At 36.8% G+C, this 21548-nt stretch overlaps 2 protein-coding genes across 4 annotated transcripts in view; both read right to left on the bottom strand.

Moving 5' to 3' along the window:
• The window catches only part of nmt1b (N-myristoyltransferase 1b), a 5015-nt gene extending 459 nt beyond the window's left edge, over positions 1–4556 (bottom strand). For both annotated transcript variants that reach the window (XM_047816925.1, XM_047816924.1), the window contains exons 1-10: positions 4414–4556; positions 4219–4330; positions 3904–4048; positions 2982–3100; positions 2689–2780; positions 1416–1532; positions 1152–1322; positions 706–814; positions 406–576; positions 19–186 (exon numbers count right to left, since the gene is read on the bottom strand). In XM_047816925.1, the coding sequence (XP_047672881.1) occupies positions 19–186; positions 406–576; positions 706–814; positions 1152–1322; positions 1416–1532; positions 2689–2780; positions 2982–3100; positions 3904–4048; positions 4219–4330; positions 4414–4451 (1242 nt within the window). In that variant the 5' untranslated portion in view covers positions 4452–4556. The remainder of the gene's footprint in view (positions 1–18; positions 187–405; positions 577–705; positions 815–1151; positions 1323–1415; positions 1533–2688; positions 2781–2981; positions 3101–3903; positions 4049–4218; positions 4331–4413) is intronic.
• Positions 4557–5644: 1088 nt separating this feature from the next.
• On the bottom strand, positions 5645–20756 carry plcd3b (phospholipase C, delta 3b). Of its 2 annotated transcripts, none has more exons than XM_027177770.2 (15): positions 20158–20756; positions 18323–18481; positions 16762–16990; positions 15633–15762; positions 13206–13431; positions 12187–12388; positions 11947–12088; positions 11594–11746; positions 10326–10463; positions 9929–10064; positions 9561–9677; positions 9208–9386; positions 8730–8865; positions 8377–8526; positions 5645–7242 (listed from the first exon to the last, which is right to left on the bottom strand). In XM_027177770.2, the coding sequence occupies exons 1-15, from the start codon at positions 20240–20242 to the stop codon at positions 7118–7120; spliced, it is 2307 nt and encodes a 768-aa protein (XP_027033571.2). In that variant the 5' UTR covers positions 20243–20756; the 3' UTR covers positions 5645–7117. The 2 variants fall into 2 exon arrangements, with proteins under 2 accessions (XP_027033571.2, XP_027033570.2); XM_027177769.2 differs by having other exon boundaries at positions 9929–10100; positions 20158–20691.
• Positions 20757–21548: the final 792 nt, after the last annotated feature.

The following is a 21548-nucleotide window of genomic DNA, read 5'->3' as shown; positions in this document are numbered from 1 at the left end:
ATATATGGACAGACTCACAGCTTTTGCTATGACGAGGATATCTTCCATAAGCTGCTGTAGAGGGGTAACAGTGGTGACTGTGTAAAGAGCGTGTGCTGACTTCAGGCTCCGATGAATAAGGTGGTTCAAAACAGTTGAAGTCATGGTATAGAAACTTACCATATCGGTTATTACACCACCTAAACCCTGTAAGAACATTATTAAGCAAATGTCAGTGAATGCTGAAAACACAGAAAAGGAGATGTTTATTCATTAATGTGGTTACACAGTTCCACTCTTATGCACAAGAACAAAAAGTTTTGACCGCAAATTAAACAGAATAAAGAAGTGAACATGGAAGAGGTTTAATATGTTTTCCAGCTCAAAGTTTCCCATGACCCCTATGTGTGTTGTATGCAAACTAACCTCGACAACATAAGTATCAATGATGCCATCTCTGGGTAGGAACCAGTGTTGAGTGTCTTCCTTGTTTAATATGGGGAGAAGATGAAAGTCTTTTAGATACTCTCTCAGAAGGTCATGAACTTTGGGTACATCAGCCAAGGTCATGAGGCGTAGCCCAGCAGTCTTGGTCATCTGTCAAGAGAAAATAAGACAAAGGATAAAATTGAACTCATTAAAAAAATCCATAAAGATATAACTTATAGGTATTATAGTGTCTATTATTACATTTACTGGTTAGAACAAAGCACCATAAAGACACACCTCTGGCAGTCGGTTCAGTTTGCGTGCACGCTGCAGGTTCATGTGGCATGGAAGAGATGAGAAATTCAACTCAATCAACTTGCGTGGGTTCAGGGATCGAAACCAGTGCCTGTTAACAAAGCGATAGTGAAGAGAGAGGAGAAATGCTACATTCAATTGAATTTTAATAAGGCTACTAGGAAATATTATGGTTGAAGTGTTTATAAAACATAAAATTATGTTACAGCCAACTATGGCCCAGAGTTTAGAGAGCAAAATTGGCCATGTTCTTTGGATAAAAGGAATGGCATTACTCAGCTCTGTATATCAGAGGGACACTAGCCAACCATGAGCATCTGTGAGCTAATGTATGCAGAAGAAGTGTGTTATACTGCCATGTGATGTGGCATGAGCAGCAGATTGAAACCATGCAGCAACACATCTAGATGGCTCGGAAAGGCTCATACCTGCAGCTTGTCACAGGAGTTGGTAGCACAACACTGGCACTGTAGAAAGCCTGGTATAAACCCTGCTGCTGGACTCGTCTAGTGATCTCACGGATAAGGACCGGAGCCATACGCTTGGAGCGTAGCTTCTTATGCACACACAGGAAGTTTACCTCCACCATCTTCTTCTCTCTGTAGAGATTTGAATTGGAATCTAAAAATTTAAATCTGTTTATTTAAATCTGTTCAGAGCTATGCAAAAACTGAGAAGGCTAATGTACTTACGCGTCGTATATTTTAACCGTGGCAGGGACAGCACTAATGAAGCCCACAAGTTTTTTGTTAGAGTTGACACGCACTCCACAATGCCACCCAGGCTGCCAACCAGGGGGACACAGCGCCCTTATATAATCACAATCACAATCATAAAATTTGTGTTTGGCCAAGTATGTTAATTTGTCTATAAATCACTAGGAAACTAACAAACATAAGTAGTTGAATGACTATAAGAAAATGTAGAACAGATAAAAATTAAATGTGAACATGTGTCCAAGGACTGGTTGGCTGTATTCTATTTATATTTCTATATGTAAAGATAAAATATGTAGATTGGTAAGATTTGAAACTTTAAATAAAATGAAAACAAAATACATAATTAAAACAATCATAACTTTAGGTGATGTTTGTCATTTTTGGAGCCCTCTGCTTTCTGTGAGGCAAATTACACTTCTCTACTTTTTCCCAACTGATTTGAACTGTGAAACTACTTCAAACTACATACTGTATATAGCCACTTTCACACTTTCAGTCATGTCTGGGCTGCATGTCATTCACCACCTCTAAATGTTTCACACTTGCAATATGTCATTGTGTGGCATACAATTTGTGTTAATATATACTGTAACCTTCTTGAAAAACCTGAGAATTGTATTGTCTTGTCTTACTAATATCTAACATCAGTCTATCCACTTAACCCACCTTCAAACCAAATCCTTTCTGTGTATGCGTTCATTAATTTCCAGAATAAAAGATCATGTTTTGATAAATGATTATGTCTCAAAATTAGGGCTGTCAACGTATACAGTGTATGAGTAGACAAAAGTCAGCTGTAGGCCTTAGCAGCTGGTTAAATGCAGACTACAAAAATAAGCTTATGTGTGTTCTGTCTTAGTTTGGCAAGCAGGAAATGGTTCACTTTCCTGGATATAACAATTTTGTGAAATGTCAAAAATAAAAAAAATGTTAAACATGCTCTATTTAAATAACTAGAGTACATTTAATTTCATTATGTGTGCGATTAATCACAGTTAATCACACAGAAACAGTGTGATTAATCACGATTAAAAAATTTTATCTATTGACAGCCATACTTTAAATCGGATTGAAATAGAATTGGAGGCTATTTCTGAATCAGAAAAAATGTACACAGAGAAATTAGTGAGATCAGTTGCATGTTCATATTGTTAGTCATCGTTTTTTGAGGTTTTATTTGGTAACATTACAAACATCAATGTCAATCATGCTTCTGCAGTCATACTGTAAACTGAGTAACACTCACCATAGCAGGAATTCGGGGGAGTAGTAGAAACGAAGTGTGTTGTCATCCTCTGCTGTGTAATTTTCATTAAGCAATGTACACAGCTCCCCCAGCTGTATAAACAGACACATGCATACAATGCAAATTGCACAACAGTTAAAAACCGTGCATCTAATATGTGATCTGCACATGATATTATCTCACCATATAATGCTACTCAGACAAATTGTATTATAAACCAAAATGTAATTGGATGCTTATTAGTGAGCAGGATATGAAAATCACAAAAAAAAAAAAAAAAAATTGTAGCCCACTTGCTCTGCAGTATCTAGGTCTAGCGAGTCCCAGCAGAAACCTTCAGGGAGAGAATAGGCCTCCTGTCGAATATTTGGCATTTCTGACTGTATGGGTCCGTGTGTTCGCACTTCCTCTCCTTCAAAACAAGAAATGCCAGTAAGGGAATCATCAGATCTAAACTGTGACAGTATTTCAGCAATCAAAAGGAATGTCAGTAGAAGCCTTTCATCAAAATGAAAGATTTTGTTCAAACAGTATTTAATGTCAGTTTCCAACTGCTGTGAAAGCATTCTATAATTTCATCCAAACTAACTGCAAGAATTTAATTTAAGTTAATTTTTGTTTATGGAGCTGTTTTAAAGCGGTTTACTCAACAGACAAAAACAACAAAAATACATATGAAGAAACCGGTAAAGCTTGACACACCATTGATCCAGACAGTCGTTTTAAACAAATTAAACACCAACTACATTTACCCGATTCACTTAACCAGAATAACTTATATTTTTATCTAAACACCTGAGCAATTAAAGGTGTTGCACAGGGGGCCACCAAGCAGTGGAACCTTGATGTACATGGGATTTAAACTTGCAACCTTCTGATCAGTAGTACAACACCTTAACCACTAGGCTACCACATTCCTAGGTTGAACTAAAAGATTGTACACATGTAATTTAAAGGTAAAGAAAAGGCATGTCTAACAAGTTGTTCCATACTCTTGGTCATCCTTGAGCTAATATGCAAGGAATAAAAGGAAAGTTGTAGATTAGGGATTAGTAAAGGAACTGAGATGTAGATCTTTAAAAGCTCATAAGAAAACCTTAAACCATGTGTGAAATTGTGCTGGGTGACTGATGAGAGAGGTTAAGATCAAATTAATATGATTCATTTCTACTGTATCTAATCATTTCTAAATCATCCTAGACATTCACTCTGTACCTATCTTAGGGACTGGCTGGCTGTTCCAGAAGCTGAATTTGTGCTTGTGGGCTTCTTTTAGGCTCTTAGGTGGACCCTGGCCCAGAGAGAAGAGGTGTAGCGCTCTCTGGATCTCCTGCTGCTTCTCTTCAGGTAGAGAATCCAACTAGACAGGGTAGAAAAGATCCACAAAGATCACTGATGCTTTTCCTGTAGTAGCTAGCATAAAAATATTAACAGCTCACAATAGTGTATAAAATGCAGTTTTTAAGGTAGCATTTATGAATTTTACAAGTGCAATTCAGATTGTACTATAATGAACAATTAGGTACACACCACTTTAAACGGGTCCGGTGGACTTTCTTTAGCCCATGACTGGCCCTTGTACTTCTTTGGTTTCTTATTCTTTTTCCCAGCACCGTCATCCTCTTGGTGAGAGTTCATCTCACTGAAATTGAAACAAAAATAAATCATGAAGTTCTAACCCATCATGGAAAGACACTACAATGTACAAATAATAAAAGCAGTTACAGGCTTTTGTTCTTGTCCATTTGCATTTTTTCAGACATTGAATATGTCCCTCACTTGACTCCTTTCTATAGTTGATATGTGTGTGTGGGTGCGTGTGTGTGTGTATGAGTCAAGGCCTTAATCTCACACAGCAGCAGGGGTTGGGGAGGGGCTGCCCAACCTCTATTTTCTCTTTCCGCACCCTCCTGTTACTGATATGCCTTGTTATCTGAAAACTGGAATTCAGGAGATGTCAGATCCTCTGTACTGTATACCAAAACCCAGCAGAGGTTAATAAATATCCATCAATAATCTTTATCAAATAGCACACAGGCACTACTGTGGATAATGAAGACAATTTATTCACTTGTCATTAACCCATTTAATCCCACAAGTCACCATGTTTTGAATTTTTAAAGATGGAGATGTAGGCAAACGTAGTACATATAATCATTACAGGGTCTAGTATTGATATTTTAATTATGGATAATTCTAACATAGCCACATTTAATATAATTGTAATAGGAGCTGCACATATTGCACTCATTATTAAAATATTGTCACTTTAAGTAAAATGTAAAGTAAAAATCCATAGGAGGTACACAATAACATTTCTTAGTTTAATTGGTTGACTGTTACAACTTTAAACTCTACAGTTCCTCACCAGTCTACTATGTTCAAGAATAACATTTATATTTTTCACGTTTCTAAAAATATTTTTTGGAAGAGCCTATAGTTAATAGCATATTGTTTTATTTAAAGGAATAAAACTTACATATAGCTAGGAAAACCATGGAAATTCAATTAAACATATAATTATTTTGAGATTGAGGTCATAAAGATAAAACAATGCAAGTGTGTTTTTAGAATGTTATTACTAAACTAATGGTACTAAAGTAATGGTAGTTAGGGTAAAAGGGTAAAAATAATTTTGTAGGCTTCCAAATACATGTTTAAATATCCATCTGACTACTGCTATTGTCCAGAAGGAGCTTACAAAGCATGCATGGTATCTCACCATATCAACAAATCAAGAAAATGGTGCACTACAGTGACATCACCAAGAACAGGGCATCCCTCCAAAATTTATAACAGGTACAAGACAAACAACTGGAAGGCTGCCAAGTTACATAGTAGACATGCACTTCCAGCCATCCACCTTCAGAGGGCGCCAGTATCAGCTTCATGGTTCATAACAGCTACAGTAAATTATTGCTGTTGTTCAGACTAACAAGAAAAAATTGAATATAGAGACAATTCACAACGTATTTATTTGTAAATCTGAACATTATAAATGAATAAATTTGGCATTACATGACAATGTTATGGGCTTATTGATATAACACATACATGTCACCCAGATAAGTATATGGCTTTTTTTTAACAGAGCAAATAGCTTGTTTTCCTTTTTTTTTCCACCTTTAATGTCACATTTTCCAAAAATCATTGAGGGTTTCAGTTTCTCCCTAGTATTTACATTTACTAGCACATGAAGACTGAACTTAATTAAGTGCTTCTTAATTCTAACACATTTGATAGACCTGTGCAACAAGGCATTAACACACTGGCATTGTTAAAATACAAGATAAAAATGAAAGTAATACTAACTAAAAATACCATACTAAAAATTCTATAAACTGTATAAGGTTTGTATATAAATATAGAACAAAAATATCACTTTATGAAATCAAAACTTTTTCGAATTATATAGGGAAAAACCTCTATGTTTTTACATACAGATGCTGGTACATACGCATGGATTAATCTCCAAATTAAACATATAATTAATATGAGGTTGTGGTTACAGAGATAAAAAACAATGCATATGTGTATGTAGAGTGTTATTTAATCTGACTTACTTAATAGTAGTTAGGGATAAAAATTATTTTATAATAGTCAGAATTTATACAAATCCAAATATCAGGTTTTGTAAGAAACAGCAGAATATGAATGAACGGTGCAGATCATCACTATCTCATCAAAAACCCATTTTTTATCTTAACTTTACAATTAATTTAACAGTGAAGTTACTTTTTTCTACATATTATATAAAATAAACAGCATAGTACATATCAACCCTGAAAAGTTTGTACTGAACAGTACATTTTTAGTGTGACATTTTTTCTACCTAGTTTCAGTGTTTTCATTGTCATATTACCAACATGCATAACTCTGTCCCTGTAATCAAGAGACAAAAAAAGCTGAATTTTCAATCCATGAACACCATAAGTCCATTGAAACGTCATGCTCAGTTTATGCACAGCATTATTTTAAACAGAGATTTTTCAGTTGCATAGGAAAAGAAGCCTAAAGGCTATGATGAGATACTGCTACATTTGACAAGTCACATGACTAAAAATTCCCAACCCGAATTTTATAATATTGGTTAATCATTCCTAAAGACATGATATAATTACATAATAAATATCTTACCATATTCTAAGTTCCTTCATTAATGCACATAATCTCTTAGAGGAATGCTGGGACCTGAAAAAACCCTGGATGTACTGAGGAAAATCCTGGTTTGTATTCTGTAATAAATAAAATGCTCAGCTTCTTACAATTGGTCTTTGTGGTTAATTTGCATTATATATTTTTCCGTGAGTCCCTGTTTAGAGGATACACAAATAGCGTATATACAGTACTTCAAATTAGGTCATTACATATACCACATCATTATCAACATTTGTAACCCAGTCAGAAGTCCAGGTACTCCACGATTCTGCTAGGCTATGGCTGAGGCACCGTGTTTGGGGCTGCTGTAATTGGGCATGACCTTGATGTGAATAAAGAGGCTGGCTGGAGAGAGGCTTGAACCGTCCGCTCTCAGTAGCCGCACATGTCTGTAACCTGTAAAACAGATACCCAAACAAGACCTTCACTTCAGGGAAGTTAGTATTTACCAGATCATTTAAAGCATACCTTAAAGAATCTGTATTGTATCTGCAGTGTACGCCGATTACAATAACTATAAGAATAAGGTTCTTTTTCTCAGATAGTGAAAGCAGTTTTGTGATTCAGGCCCAAGATAAATCATGTTAGAACTTCTTCCACAAAAACAAGCAGAATTTTAGAAAAAAATAGGTAAAATAAAAACTTACACTAACCATATTGCATAAGTGTCCACACCCTTATATGATTGAGGATGTGGCAGTGTACAGAATGAACCAATCAAATTCAATCTCGTGTTCAAAAGGTATTATCATACAGCTGTCATCAATGAAATTATTAAAATAACAGGACAAGACAAACACTTGGAAGGCTGCCAAGAGACAGTTCAACAACTCAACTAAATCACCCAAACCCAAGCTCAATCACCCAAATCACCCAAAGCTCAACTAAATCACCCCAAACCATGTGGCAAAATGTGTTATGGACTGATGGTCTGAGACCATATATATTACATCACAAAAACCTGCTATTTCACTTCAGTCAACTGTATATGTAAATTAAGGCCTAATAATGTTGTCACAGTGGTGGAGAGTGTAGGTCTACCAACTCACACCTCCAGTATCCCCAGGTTGACCCTGAGCTTGGGTTACTGTCTGTAATGAGTTTCTCTGGGTTTCCATGGGGTACCTTCTTTCACCGTATAGTACCTTCACCGTAAAGAATGCTTGTAGATGTGCTTGCTACACTAAATGGATTATAAATCTAAATGAGTGTGTGAATGTGTGTGTGCAATGCACTGCATGTCCCATTCAGGGTGCATTGCCCCATTGTTGCTCGGACAGGCTTCAGAACAAACATCTCCTTAATTAGGCTAATGGAAGAATGAATTAATTAATGGAATTAATTATTTAATTATTTTGTATAATTTTTGTTGTAATGGGACTACTTTTTCAGGTCATGTTTATTTATTAGCACCATAGTTAGTGATCAAAGAAGGATACAAAACTCATGGAAAGCATAAGTAATGCACATTTCTACAAAATTATTTAAGTTGAATAGTTGGATAAAAATATATAAGAACTATATATATACCTGTGCACATGCTGGTGAATGGTAGAGTGAACTGGCCCACGAACTCATTTCGTGTCGTGTAGTCATGATCCTCCACTACAAAGCGAACTAGGACCAGCTCTGGCACATGCAAAAGGAACTTAAAGGTACAGTCCCACCTGGGGTTAAAGCCTGAATAAGAACAAACAGGAGAGAAACAGGACTTAAATACACAGACACACACACACACACACACACACACACACACACACACACACACACACACACACACACACACACAAACACAAACACACATACACACTGAAGCATCTGATCACATACGGGAGTTAAAAATAACAGCTATTGTGCATGCTCATTAAGAAGTGATGACGTGCCGTTATTGTCAATGCGGTGGGTCTTTTTCTTGTTGTTGTCTATGGGAGCTCCGTGAGTCTCCACCCAGACCATAGGGTCCACAATAGAGTTGAGTTTCTCTGTGTCTGGCTTAGGCAGCTGCTGTGCTGAGATGACCTGAAACACAATACACAAATTATACAAATAAACTAGTGGAAAATTTATACAGCTAATTCATTTAATACCGTGTTTACAATCTATCTTATTTTGCTCAAGCCTTCCACTTGTCTTTTTTTTTTGACCACAGATTTAATTACATGACCCAGGCACAAGTACTGTAGTCCAAGATAGCACTTTAGTGTCAATACATAATTCTGCCAAATGGCTTTGGGTGGGTATTAACACACTACTATGGGAATTATTAACATCAGGCTGTAACATAGTGAAGTTATTAACAGGGGTGAAATAACACAACTATATGTGTAAGTAGGGCATTTAAGAAACCGAGAAACAACCGACCTTAATAACAAGGAGAGTGGGGTTGTGTCCAGGTCCTCCCCCAGTGTTTTCAGGATTGAACTCGGAGTCTGGCTGGCATAAAAAGCTGGGCTTTAGTACATATCCACAGCGTCTATTGGGTAAGAAACGCCCCTGATTAAGATCCATCTGCTCGCCATGTGTTTGGAAGTTTAACGCCACTGTAATAGATGATGAGTAAAAATTTGCTATGTTTGAATTGATTAAATGTAGAAAATGTTTATGGAAAGAAGGGACAAACTGGAAAACCGTTAACAGTTCTGGATTTATTTTTTGTTTCTAAGAGTGTAGGAAGTTTCTATTTGAGAAAAGGTTTTGCATGACTTAAAAATTACCAATCTGGCAGCCAGCGTTCCACATATCCTGAGGGTTGTAGTTGGAGGACTGTAGCCGCTGACCAGACGGGTAGATCCTACTCAGCTGCCGGCTGTTATGCCTTACAAAGGCCTTACCTGTAAATGGAAACCAGTTAATGGAAATACATGAATATGCAGTGGAAATACTTTCAATATACTCCAGGAACTAAGAAGTAAACTCTAGGATTTTTTAATCATTTACACTGTTATTCTGCATAGCCAACTAATAAACAATTTATACAGCTATTAAATTCATGGTTTTAAAATGTTGCATATGTCAAACATTTTAATTGCCTTTACATAAGTAAACTTCAGTTAAGTGTTAACAACACAGACATAAAAGTCACCTGAGTTTTTGATATGTTTAAGAGCCTGGCTTTCAGAGAAGGAGGACATTTCATAAGGAGGTTTCTTGGCTGCCTGATCAAAGCCTTTAAAAGGAACACTGCAAGTGTACACTACCAGGTCAGAGAGCTCAGGACTCTGCTTAGACACATTTGGAGAAGAAGCACACGTACACTGGAAAGCAATGGCCAGTCAGAGACACACAATACACACACACACAAGCATGCAAACACAGACAGACACAAATTACTTCAGAAGGCTGAAACAAAAACACAGATACAAAAGGCCTCACATAACCAGGACACTGAGCACTGACTTTTATATTGTCATTAAAAGATCCACAATCAAGCACAAGTAACATTTTTACAGAAAACAATAAATAAATAACCAGCAATTCACCTTCTTGGTCTCTTTCTTTGCTTTGACTTTGCCTTCAGCTTTACTCTCATCATCAGAGCAGCTGGACTCAGATGAACTGGAGCTTTCTTGCTCCACTCGTTCCTTCTTCCCCTTCACCAAAATTTTCCCCTTCAGCTCCTAAAAACAAACATGAAAAACAGACCAATATAAACAAATTATGTCGGAGTTGATCAGCTAATTTGAAACACCTGAATTATAGATTTCAGTCAAAAACACAGTTAAACCAAGACATTTGCAGTGTCATTTTCATTTGGTCTGACTTTCATCAGCTACATAAATTATAAAATCAGATTTAGACATGTTTAACAAATTCTAAATGCATGTCACAAAGCAGCTTTACAGAAACCCAAATGTGGATGTAGATCCCGAATTAGCAAAACGGATAACACTATACATAGTGTGACTATACTCTAAAGTCAAACATTGCTAAATGTGCAGACATGATGTTCAGGATAAGCATCACATCCTTTATGATTACAGCAGCAGTACATAGATATAAGTTTAAAGTATCAAGGTGTCATTCTTAGGTGAAGAAACAAAGGGATTTGTGCATAAACTCTTTTATATAAGTGCAAATCTGACAAATATGACCATAGATCATATATCATATTCTGACTAAAGGTAAATTTGTGCATTTTAGGATTAGCATTTTAGGATTTTAGGTTCCTTTGAAAAGCTTAATAATACCAATACTAACATATGCTTTGTAAGGGCCTGAGGCAAGTTTTACATTTTTATTTAGATTAAATCATCCGCTACTTTGCACATCCCAAAAACAAACAATAAAATTGGCACAGACACACCATTTATCTAGCACTGCACCCAAATTTCTGGCTCATAAAAAAGGCATAATTGACCAATTTCTAAATATAATGAGATTTTAATTAATGACTCTAGAGTATAGGAATGCAAAATGAATTAGCCTAATTTTAGATGGGATCAGCTGCCCAGAAATTGAAAACTTTGTTCAGAAAGCTGTTTGTGCACACTACTGCATGAAAGTTGACTTGCTGCTGGACTGGCTGGCCAAGAACATGGACAACGTTTATTTATAATGCATTGTATAGTGTTTAGTCACACAGGCAAGATGAGCTGAAGGAAGAAGCCAATAACATGAAATCAAAATCGAACCAGATCTAAATAACATTAATGTAATTAAAATACATAATTAAAAATGCAATAAAATGAAAGGAGAGTGCAAATATTTTGCAAGTGTGAAAGGTCATTTTTGAAATGATTCACAGTACCTCTGGTGAGGGAAGGCTGTCACAAGGGTGATTGTTCAGTGGTTTTATGAGCAGTTTATCCCCCAGGATAGAGCGCAGCTGCTGGGCCATAACTGCCTGTTGTTCCAGTGAGCAGTGATTCTCCAGAGACAGAATTAGGGGGTAAGGAGAGGCCTGTGCAGTGCACAGAACAGAAGAATACAGGAAGATATTTCCACATAGGCAGAGTTAAAGACAAATCACAATGATGATCTAACAGCATGTTCGTTGTGTAAGTAATATTTCCATGAACTGTAAGTGGCTGAATGGAAAAATGACAACCTCACAAAAAATGATAATGTAAACAATATCGCTTTATGACATCACATTCCTACCTTAAATGCATACTCAGCGATGGCCTCCACCACCTCCCTGAAAGGTACTTTGGAAGTAAGGGTGTGGCCATGATAAATCACTGGTTCTTGATCTCCATCCCAACAATCAAGCTCAACACAGCGGCAGCCATGACTAAGAGCTCTGCACAACACACAGAAACACACACAAATAAAAGAGCTAGTCTTAACCTTTAAATGTTAACAGGTGCACATGTTTATGTGTAAATGTGGCTGATTAACCGGATATACGGCTCGGCACTGCTCTCGCTCATGACCTGGTCTTTGGTAAGGTAGGTGTTGTGGGAAGATGAAATGAAGTAGTGACTAAGTGGTCGGTTCATATCCTGATACACTCTGCCATGCTCTGGATCAATGACAATGTTCTCCTTTGACAGCATGTACATGGTGAAACCATTGGCTGTCATGAGTTGGTTTTTCCGCGCTGTGAGTCAGAAAACAGACTTATTCAAATACACACAGAGAAAACAGATCTTGCTTTACAATTATTTAAATATACTAACCGATAAACTATTGAGAGTAATTTACAATTACACACAAATTGTATACATTTTGTATACTAGTAAGTAATACTGTGATATAAAACTTGATAAATTATACTCGGTTTATAACATATTTATAGATACCAGATAGACATCCTTGGGTTTTGTTGTGAACTCTTTTATCCAAAATTGTTGGGTGACATTTACATATGTACATTTACAGTTCAGTCACATATGTACAGTATAGTGGCATATAAACAATTATAATGGTATATAAACAATTAACCTTTCAGGATAATTATATTTATCCTAGAGAAAAAAAATATACAGAGAAAATTGTAACAGATATTTTCATTTAATGAGGAATATTTAACAGAAATTCTACTTTCAGTAACTGTTAGTTTTAGAGTAAAACTAAAGCACCAGTGAAACATCTGATTTACCCCCAATTTCTAAAAATATATATTTTATTTTATGTATTTTTGTTTCAAATTATGTTGGATGCAAAGCTTTGTCTGTCACATTTCAGCTTTTCTATCATGAACAGGTCACCTCATGGTATTTGCAGCTGAGATCACTGGCTGAAATTATGCTCCTTAAAGACACCAGTGATCAAACACCATTATAATAAACAACTATATGGGCTCTATTCTATAACAATGTGGAGTAATCAACAAACACTTGCATGAGGAAGTGATAAAACAGAGGAATGATGCTGAATGCACTGTTTTTAAGAGTGTATGATAAACATTGTTTTACCCCACTCGTTGAGCTCATAAGTAAGGATGAGACTCTGTGCATGGACAAGGGTGTTGTCTTCTCCTTGGTCTTTTAGAAATTCACGCAGGTCTACTGTGGTCAGCACACGGCCGTTTGAGGAGTATTCAAGGAACACTGTGTCTAGCTCGGGTCGACGCAACAACTCACGACAAAACAACTCAATCTCACTGTGGTCCAGACGATTGTCTGCTGAGCGGTCACATTTCTGTTAAAAACACAAAAACACATGCAATCTAAGAATATACAAAGGTTAGTAGGTGCTCTAAGAGTTTAACATGCACTGGATGTTTTCTCATAAACCATGATTTTAAATTGACCGATCTAATTGTCTGGTTGTTTCTTATAAAATAATGACATATGATCAAATTTATTAACACATAACACAACATTCACAATTGAAATCCTGCATACATGAATACTTCAAAAAAAAGATTTGGGGAGTTACATATAAGCTCAGTTTGTTTTGTCTTGAGATAAGCTTAATGGGTTGTATCAGTGAATTAGTTAATTAGTGAATTACTCTACCCAGAAAATATATGCTAGATAGCAGTTCATTATAATATATTATATATTTTAATGGGTTTGCTACTGTAATGAAAATCTATTCCAAAAACTACACCAGGTTACATATGTAATCCATTTAACTGAAAAGGGAACAAGACACTGTGTCATGGCTGCTGCTATGGGAATACTTCTTTTTGGAAGTTGTGTCTGAAGTTCTGTGTGAAATCACATGATTTATTGGCTCGGGAAGGTCATGTGACAAAGTAGAACACACCAGCAAGACCATAAAAGGGCATCGACTTCACCTTGCCCCAGCTTTACTTGTCTGAAGGAAGTGCAAATGTGTGGCAAGCGACGCATTACCTTGATCCCTTCTCAGGATGCTACCTATGTTCCCTGGTTTAGTTCCCTTACAAGGTAACTGGATGTTGCATCATTGCTGATGCCATGGGGATGGCAAAACCAACACCACCACATCTGGGAGATGTCCGTCTCAGAGGTCATAAAAGGGCATGAAAGAGCTGGAGCAAAGCAACATTAGCCCTATATGACCCAGGACCCAAAAGTGGGGTCCAGGTCTAGGTCTAGGTTATAGTACCGGATATCGGTGTGTGGGGAGAACCACCCTACCATAGCACAAATATCCTATAGGGAAACAACCAGAACTAGAGTGCTGGACAAGGCGATACACCTAGTGGACTGAGCCTTAATCCATAGATGCAAAGCCACACAGCATGCCTCATACTGTAAGCCTAGGAGATAGCCATCACTATCCAGCACAAGGTGCTACTTGGAGACCAGATTGCTTTTGTTGTGGAGACCAAATCTAATGAAAAATGAGTTGGAGAGACCAGAGAACAGGCATGTGACTCACAGCAATGGCTGCCGTGTATACCTCAATGTAGATGGTGATAGACCTTCAAATAGCACTGTACTAACAGGCCAGTAAACTATATCCTGGTTTACCCAAGAGATGGGGACACATAAGGAGCAGGAGCATGGGTAGGCATGAATGACCCCAAAGCACCGGAGGTAGAAGAGTAGGCAGCAGTAGGGAGGCCCTAAAGGTACATCCTTAGAAACCCTAGTCTTCGAGCATAAGGATTCCTTTCTTGCCCACCTGGCAGAGATGATCAAACCTACATTCTCTCTCACCTGGTGGGCCTGCCCCTAACTGCTGGCCGGCAGCCCAGATTTCACACAGGAGGGTAAAAAAAAGTGTAGGCAATAGAGTAGCTGATAGGATGAGCAAAAGGGATTCACCAGTCTCACTTTTTTCATCTGCTAACTCAACTTGCTTATTACCCACATCGAGCTCCTCGGAGGTGAATGAAGAATAAGACCACAAGGCGCAGGAGCTTGGATGGAGAAAACAGCCAAGCGGGAACGAAGCTTACGGAGAGTTATCTCAGAGGTTTTCTAAACTAATTTAGACAATCGACACAAACATACAAAGACCACTTCCTAAAGACAAAGCAGTTGGAGTAATGTGAGTTTACTCTTCCACAAAGCAGCATTCCGTTAGCATCAGCCATGATGCACTGTCAGGTTCCCTTGAAAGGGAGCTACAAAAAAAAAACATGGCAATTTAAATTAATATTTAAGATACTAAATTTCCATTCATGTCTACCTGTGATGAATTTAGCTTGCTTGCTACTTGGCATGGAAGGAGGATGTGGTGTGTTTTCCAAAGTGCATAATCATAAATTCTAGTACACCGGAGATGTTTATTCTACAGCTGAAAATTCCTCAGGGTGTATAAATATTACTGCATTGGTACAGTATAATACTGATAGACAATACTGGTAACAAATGTCAGCATTAGGATTAATTAAAAAAAGAACACTTATGATGGTCACTATGCCACTGGAGATGTCAAGAAAAGTAGGTGAGAAATATAACCTTGAACAATCTAAGGGCATACTGTTCATCAAGGTCTATGTTGATCATCTGGAGGAGTGTCTGCACTTCTTCATAGGTCATCTTCCCATCCTGGTTTAAGTCTGCCTGCCTCAGGTAGCTATGTATCCAGGTGAAAGAGTCAGGGTATAACACACAAGTCGTGTTAGGAGCTAAACTGTGTTATAAACAATAAAATGTGTGCGAAATTGATTCTGATTGTGTCAAAGCTGCATGCAGAATGTATGATCATAAAACTTTAGGGCACTGACTTGCACTCATGTTAAATTAGATTCTCTGTGTGCTCAAGTTTGCCACCATCATGATGTTTATTAAAGAAACGCCATAGTCTATAAGGTTACTTGTATTGTAGTAAGATGCAGTAGTAACTTCTCTTAATATATTTTAGTTCACATTATGCAGTGTGCTTCACTTTAATCATAAAGCAAACTTTATGCTATCACTTCATGTAATTTGCTCATTAACGAAATAATAGGTCTTATGTGAAATAATATCACATGATATTCTCACTCACTCACTCACTCATTTTCTACCGCTTATCCGAACTACCTCGGGTCACGGGGAGCCTGTGCCTATCTCAGGCGTCATCTAGCATCAAGGCAGGATACATCCTGGACGGAGTGCCAACCCATCGCAGGGCACACACACACACATACTCTCATTCACTCATGCAATCACACACTACGGACAATTTTCCAGAGATGCCAATCAACCTACCATGCATGTCTTTGGACTGGGGGAGGAAACCGAAGTACCTGGGGAAACCCCCGAGGCACGCAGAGAACATGCAAATTCCGCACACACAAGGCGGAGGCGGGAATCGAACCCCCAACCCTGGAGGTGTGAGGCAAACGTGCTAACCACTAAGCCACCGTGCCCCCTCACATGATATTAAAAAAGAAAAAAGAAAATAGCCATTAACTTGTTGTTTAGCACAATATCCAGGTTGAAAGTGAAAAATTAGTAATGCTCTACAGACAGTATGAATTTAAGTGTGAACTCACTATATATAATAAAGAGATTAAATATTTAGCAATAAAAACAAAAATCAATCCTATGTCCTTTAAACATTTATGAGGGCTATATGCTGATTTGGCCAGTTGAAGGATATTGGTCGAGTTTCTCAGTATGACTCATGTTGTTGATTCGGTCTTGTAGAGTACAGATCCCCCGGGCCCAGTGCTGTGCCTCCTCTACACTTTCACACTTCAAATCCAAACTCTTCCTCCCGCCCTTAAACACAATGGTCAGACAATGTTCTTCTGGGAGAGAGCTAGCCAGCCTGCGTAGGGTCTCTGACTGACAGCCCGGACGCACACACTCCACCTCCATTACCGAGACTGAGGACAGAGATAGCACAGAAATAGCATCACCTTAAATATATATTAAGCAAATCTTTGCAATCACATAAGTACCAAATAAAGAAGTAAACAAATAATAGTAAATGGTCTTACAGTATTACCCATGGTGCTTAATATTTTCAAGGAACACTTTTCACTGGAAAATTAGAAAACAGGACAAACCTCTAGATTTGTTTCTATCTGCTGTATTTTCTTGTATATTTGCATATATTTACCCTAGTTCCTTTATATAAACAAAACATGCACACGAATCAGTCTGATGGACCTGAATGGTAACCATTCTATTAGCTAGTACATTAAATATGCATGTTTACACTTTCCTGTCCTACACACCACTATAGCCACAGGCAAACTCCTCTGTGAACAGACAGAGAATCCTTTCTCTCTTAATACCTCCATGATAGTAATGCAGTGGTTTTAGGCTAGAGAAATTCCCCATTCATTCCGAGTTCCCTGAACTTCCCTGAACTCTCAACATGTGTGCTCTAGAGTATGTATCTATAGGGATGTATCTGACCCCAAGTCTAGTTTCTCTTTGAAATTTGAATGTCTGAAATACTCTTAGTATATGAAAGAAATGAGAACATGACCTTGTTTGGATAATTTCAAAATCTAATCAATTCATCTTCTTGTTGCAAATAACCTCTCTTTTTTATCACAATAAGGAGAATCTCAGACAAACATTTACATACCAAAGGATGGACAGATGGCAAAAGTTTTCGATGGGCATTGTGTTTCTTAACATGAAAGCTAAGTAACTTTTCTGTATTACAAACTGGAAGGACACACATGTGTTCTGTCCTGCCCACATCACAAAATAACATAACTGACTACAAGAAGACCAGGTTTCTATGTACAGGCTGCAGTGCTTCCAGGGCAATGATTACCCTTCATATAACCCATATGGAACAAACCAGAAAAATGAAGGCAAACTGTTCCCAGCCCATCATAGCCTCTAATTAGTTGAGTACAACTTACAGGCCTGGTTTAGATTCCCCCCTGTTTGAGCCACAAATAGACTAGCCCTGTAATAACAGACAGCACTGTGGCACAGCAGACCTGTCTACTGCAGTGTTTGCTCACCCATAATTCAGAGGTATATTTAAAACTCCACCTTACTAAAAGAAAATGTCAGTGCTGTAGTGCCGTTGAGCCTAGTAATGTCTTGTCTCCTATCCTGACCTACATCTGTTCCCAGTGTTAATCTTTATAAATACTTAAATTCATAAGGCTGAAGAATGGATGATCTGGGACTGACCCATGTACACATGTAAAAGCTATAGCTTTGAGGCCCTGGATAGGTGAACTTACAGGTCTTGGTCTTGCTGAAGGTACCATTGGACTCACAACGAACTGTGACACCATCATCCTGCAACTTAAGCATGCGTTTCCTCTGCCAGCGAGGGGAACGCAGCTTTAACATGGTGGAGCCTTGCAGCATGGTCTGTATATCTCCATCATCCTGAACGCCTGAAACAGACAGAAAGATAGAGAGGGAGGGACAGACAGAAAGATTTGAGTTTTAAAATATTGTGTATTTCATACTATCTGAAATCATACAGTTGTTCCTTTATAAAAAAAAAAACCTATACTTTCAGAATTAATGGGCTGGGCTGGGCTGGACACATGGGATAATTATTCAACTCCAGCATAAATCGTTGTTGAATCACTGTTTAATAACACAGTAAAAACACAGAAGGCTTAATCATTTGGTACATTTACATGCAACCAAATAATCTAATCTGATTTATAGTTCAGATGGATTAAAGACTTTTCACATGAACCTCAAGTGATCCAATTGAGCTTGATCCAAATTAAATTTCTATCAGATTGAAAGGGGTGTCAAAATAATCTGACAAACAGGAGAAAATTAACCCTGTAAAGGAATATTTGAACTAGACTGCAATTTTTAGGGTACATTGACAATTGGATTGAAAATTTTCAGCCTAAAGAAAATTAGGGCATTTAAACATACCTACTGTTCCTTAAACATATACTGGCCCACTGTCAACTGTTACCATTCTGTGTTTTTGCCTTCTACACATGAAAAACACCCAGACATGGTTACAAAAGATACCCAGTCTGCTAGTGTATTTACAGGAATATATTCCGCTTTCACTCCTGCAAAGGAAGTGTTCAAGTTCCCTTCAGGGCTCAGTGCTTACTTTAAAATTTCATTAAGCAAGACAATATCAAAACCAAATGCCACACACAATATTAAATAACAATAATAATAATAAATTTGAAGATAATACTGTGATAATTACTATACTGTATACTATATTTCACCATCCATGCTCATGTTTATAGTAATGATAATATTTTTTATATAATAATTATAATAATTTAGTTCAGTATATTCAGTGTTTTTATGTTCCATGTGTACTCATTGTAACAAATACATTTATTCACACCTCTCTCTCTCTCTCTCTCTCTCTCTCTCTCTCTCTCTCTCTCTCTCTGTCTCTCTTCCTCTCTCAAACACCAACACTCACGTTATGTTTACAAAAGAACTGGTTATTTAACGGGATAATAAATAGAAAAATGTATACATTTAAAATGATTTCCAGCTTCTCAGTACTCTACAGGAATCAGTGTAACACTTCTGACACACCTTTTAAATAAACAAACAAACAAACAAATAAATAAAACTTAATTTGTTATCTTTCCATATATGTCGTCTACAGGTCAAAGAATTTTTCTTCTATTTGACAATAATCACAACCTACATTAAAGTAATTTCCTTAGAGTTTGTTTACCCTCAACTACATGCAACAAAAAAAAATGCTCTGATATACTAGTTTAAAGAGCACGGTTTATTATAGGATACAAAAACAAACTGCCTTACGATTATTATTCATAATAGTACAATAACACAATCATCATCATCATCATCATCATCATCATAATATTAATAAATAAAAAATAATAAGAACTCGCAATAATAGCATTATTATTATTATTACTATTATTACTATTATTATTATTGTACTATAATAATAATAATAATCATCATCATCATCATCATAAAAATAAGTGGAAGAAGAAGAACTAGCAATATTATTATTATTATTATTATTATTATTATTATTATTATTATTATTATTATTATTATTATTATTATACCCTGGATGTCTTTTTCCTACCTAAATTCTTTAGAGGTTGCTCTGCATTAGGTTTAGTGGCTCCGGTCCTTTGCACGGCCTTTGCCTTGTCCTCGCTGCCCAGCATCACACTTCTGCAGCCCGAGCTTTTCAGCAGTTCTTTCTCTTTCTTTGAAGATTTCGCGTCCTTTACCTAAGTTACTTACGGAATAAACGCCACTGATTTTTTTACTCCGTTTTATGAGCCGCGGTTATCCGAAATATCAGTGGCTCCGCCCATGTCTGGTGACGTCACAAGCAGAGGCAGCACTGCGCAATCCGATTACTGAGACGCAGGACAAGTCACTGAGCCACGTGGGAGCGCACTGTATTTATATAACATGTAATATAAATACAAAAACTTATGTTTCCAGGATATAAACTGTAAAAAAAACAAGGCTTTGTACAATCCAAGTCTGTTTTGAAACGATGATGACTGTTTGGTCTGACTGGTGGCTATTTAAAAATACAAAGCACGACCAGAACATATTAGACTAAAATCAGACATATTTTAGAGATAAATAATGTATTCCTCATTGACGCATATTTAAAAGGCATTACGATAATACGCAGGGAACTAAATAATATACAATGCGTTTTATTGAAATGCTGCCCCCTGGTGTCAGAATATGAAATTTCACTTCACAATTGTGTTCAACCTTTAAAACCCATTTATTTCTCCGAGTAGGAAAATCTCCCAGGGAAGCAATGCCCTGAAAAGTGACAATATTAAAGATATCAGCAAAGCATTATCCAGATTATTTGTCAATTTTATCTGGAAAAAACATAGCAGGATTTCCTACTTATCCTATTTAATCCAACATAGATTATGTTAACCTGGACAGACAGCATATGGGGCTATACGCTGGCTATAATGCAACATAGAAACAATAAAATGAATACAGCTGCATATGTGTGTGTGTGTGTGTGTGTGTGTGTGTGTGTGTGTGTGTGTGTGTGTGTGTGTGTGTGTGTGTGTGTGTGTGTGTAGCAGTGAAAACCACTAGTTCTGCAAATCATATCAAATGTTCTTTAAAAAAATATTATATAGCCTATTTATATTAAAATAAATCGTTGCTTGTATTTTCGTTGTGTGATACAACCCTTTTAAATGGTGAAAATAAAATATGTAATTTTCTCAAATGAGTATTATTATTATTATTATTATTATTAATAATAATAATAATAATAATAATAATAATAATAATAATAATAATAATAATAATAATAATATTACTGCTACTACCTCTACTACTAACACTACTAACCCTAGGAGATGTTTAATGGGTTGCAGCTATTAGTCAAATTAATTTGTCTTGTAATGTAACTACAGATCGTTGTTATGTTTAATTTGCCGTGTTTATGTATTTTATGCTTTTAGTCATCACATTGAT

Source organism: Tachysurus fulvidraco, chromosome 8, assembly GCF_022655615.1.
Source record: "Tachysurus fulvidraco isolate hzauxx_2018 chromosome 8, HZAU_PFXX_2.0, whole genome shotgun sequence".
NCBI classification, from domain to species: domain Eukaryota; kingdom Metazoa; phylum Chordata; class Actinopteri; order Siluriformes; family Bagridae; genus Tachysurus; species Tachysurus fulvidraco.
This window is presented reverse-complemented; position numbering and strand designations above follow the sequence as displayed.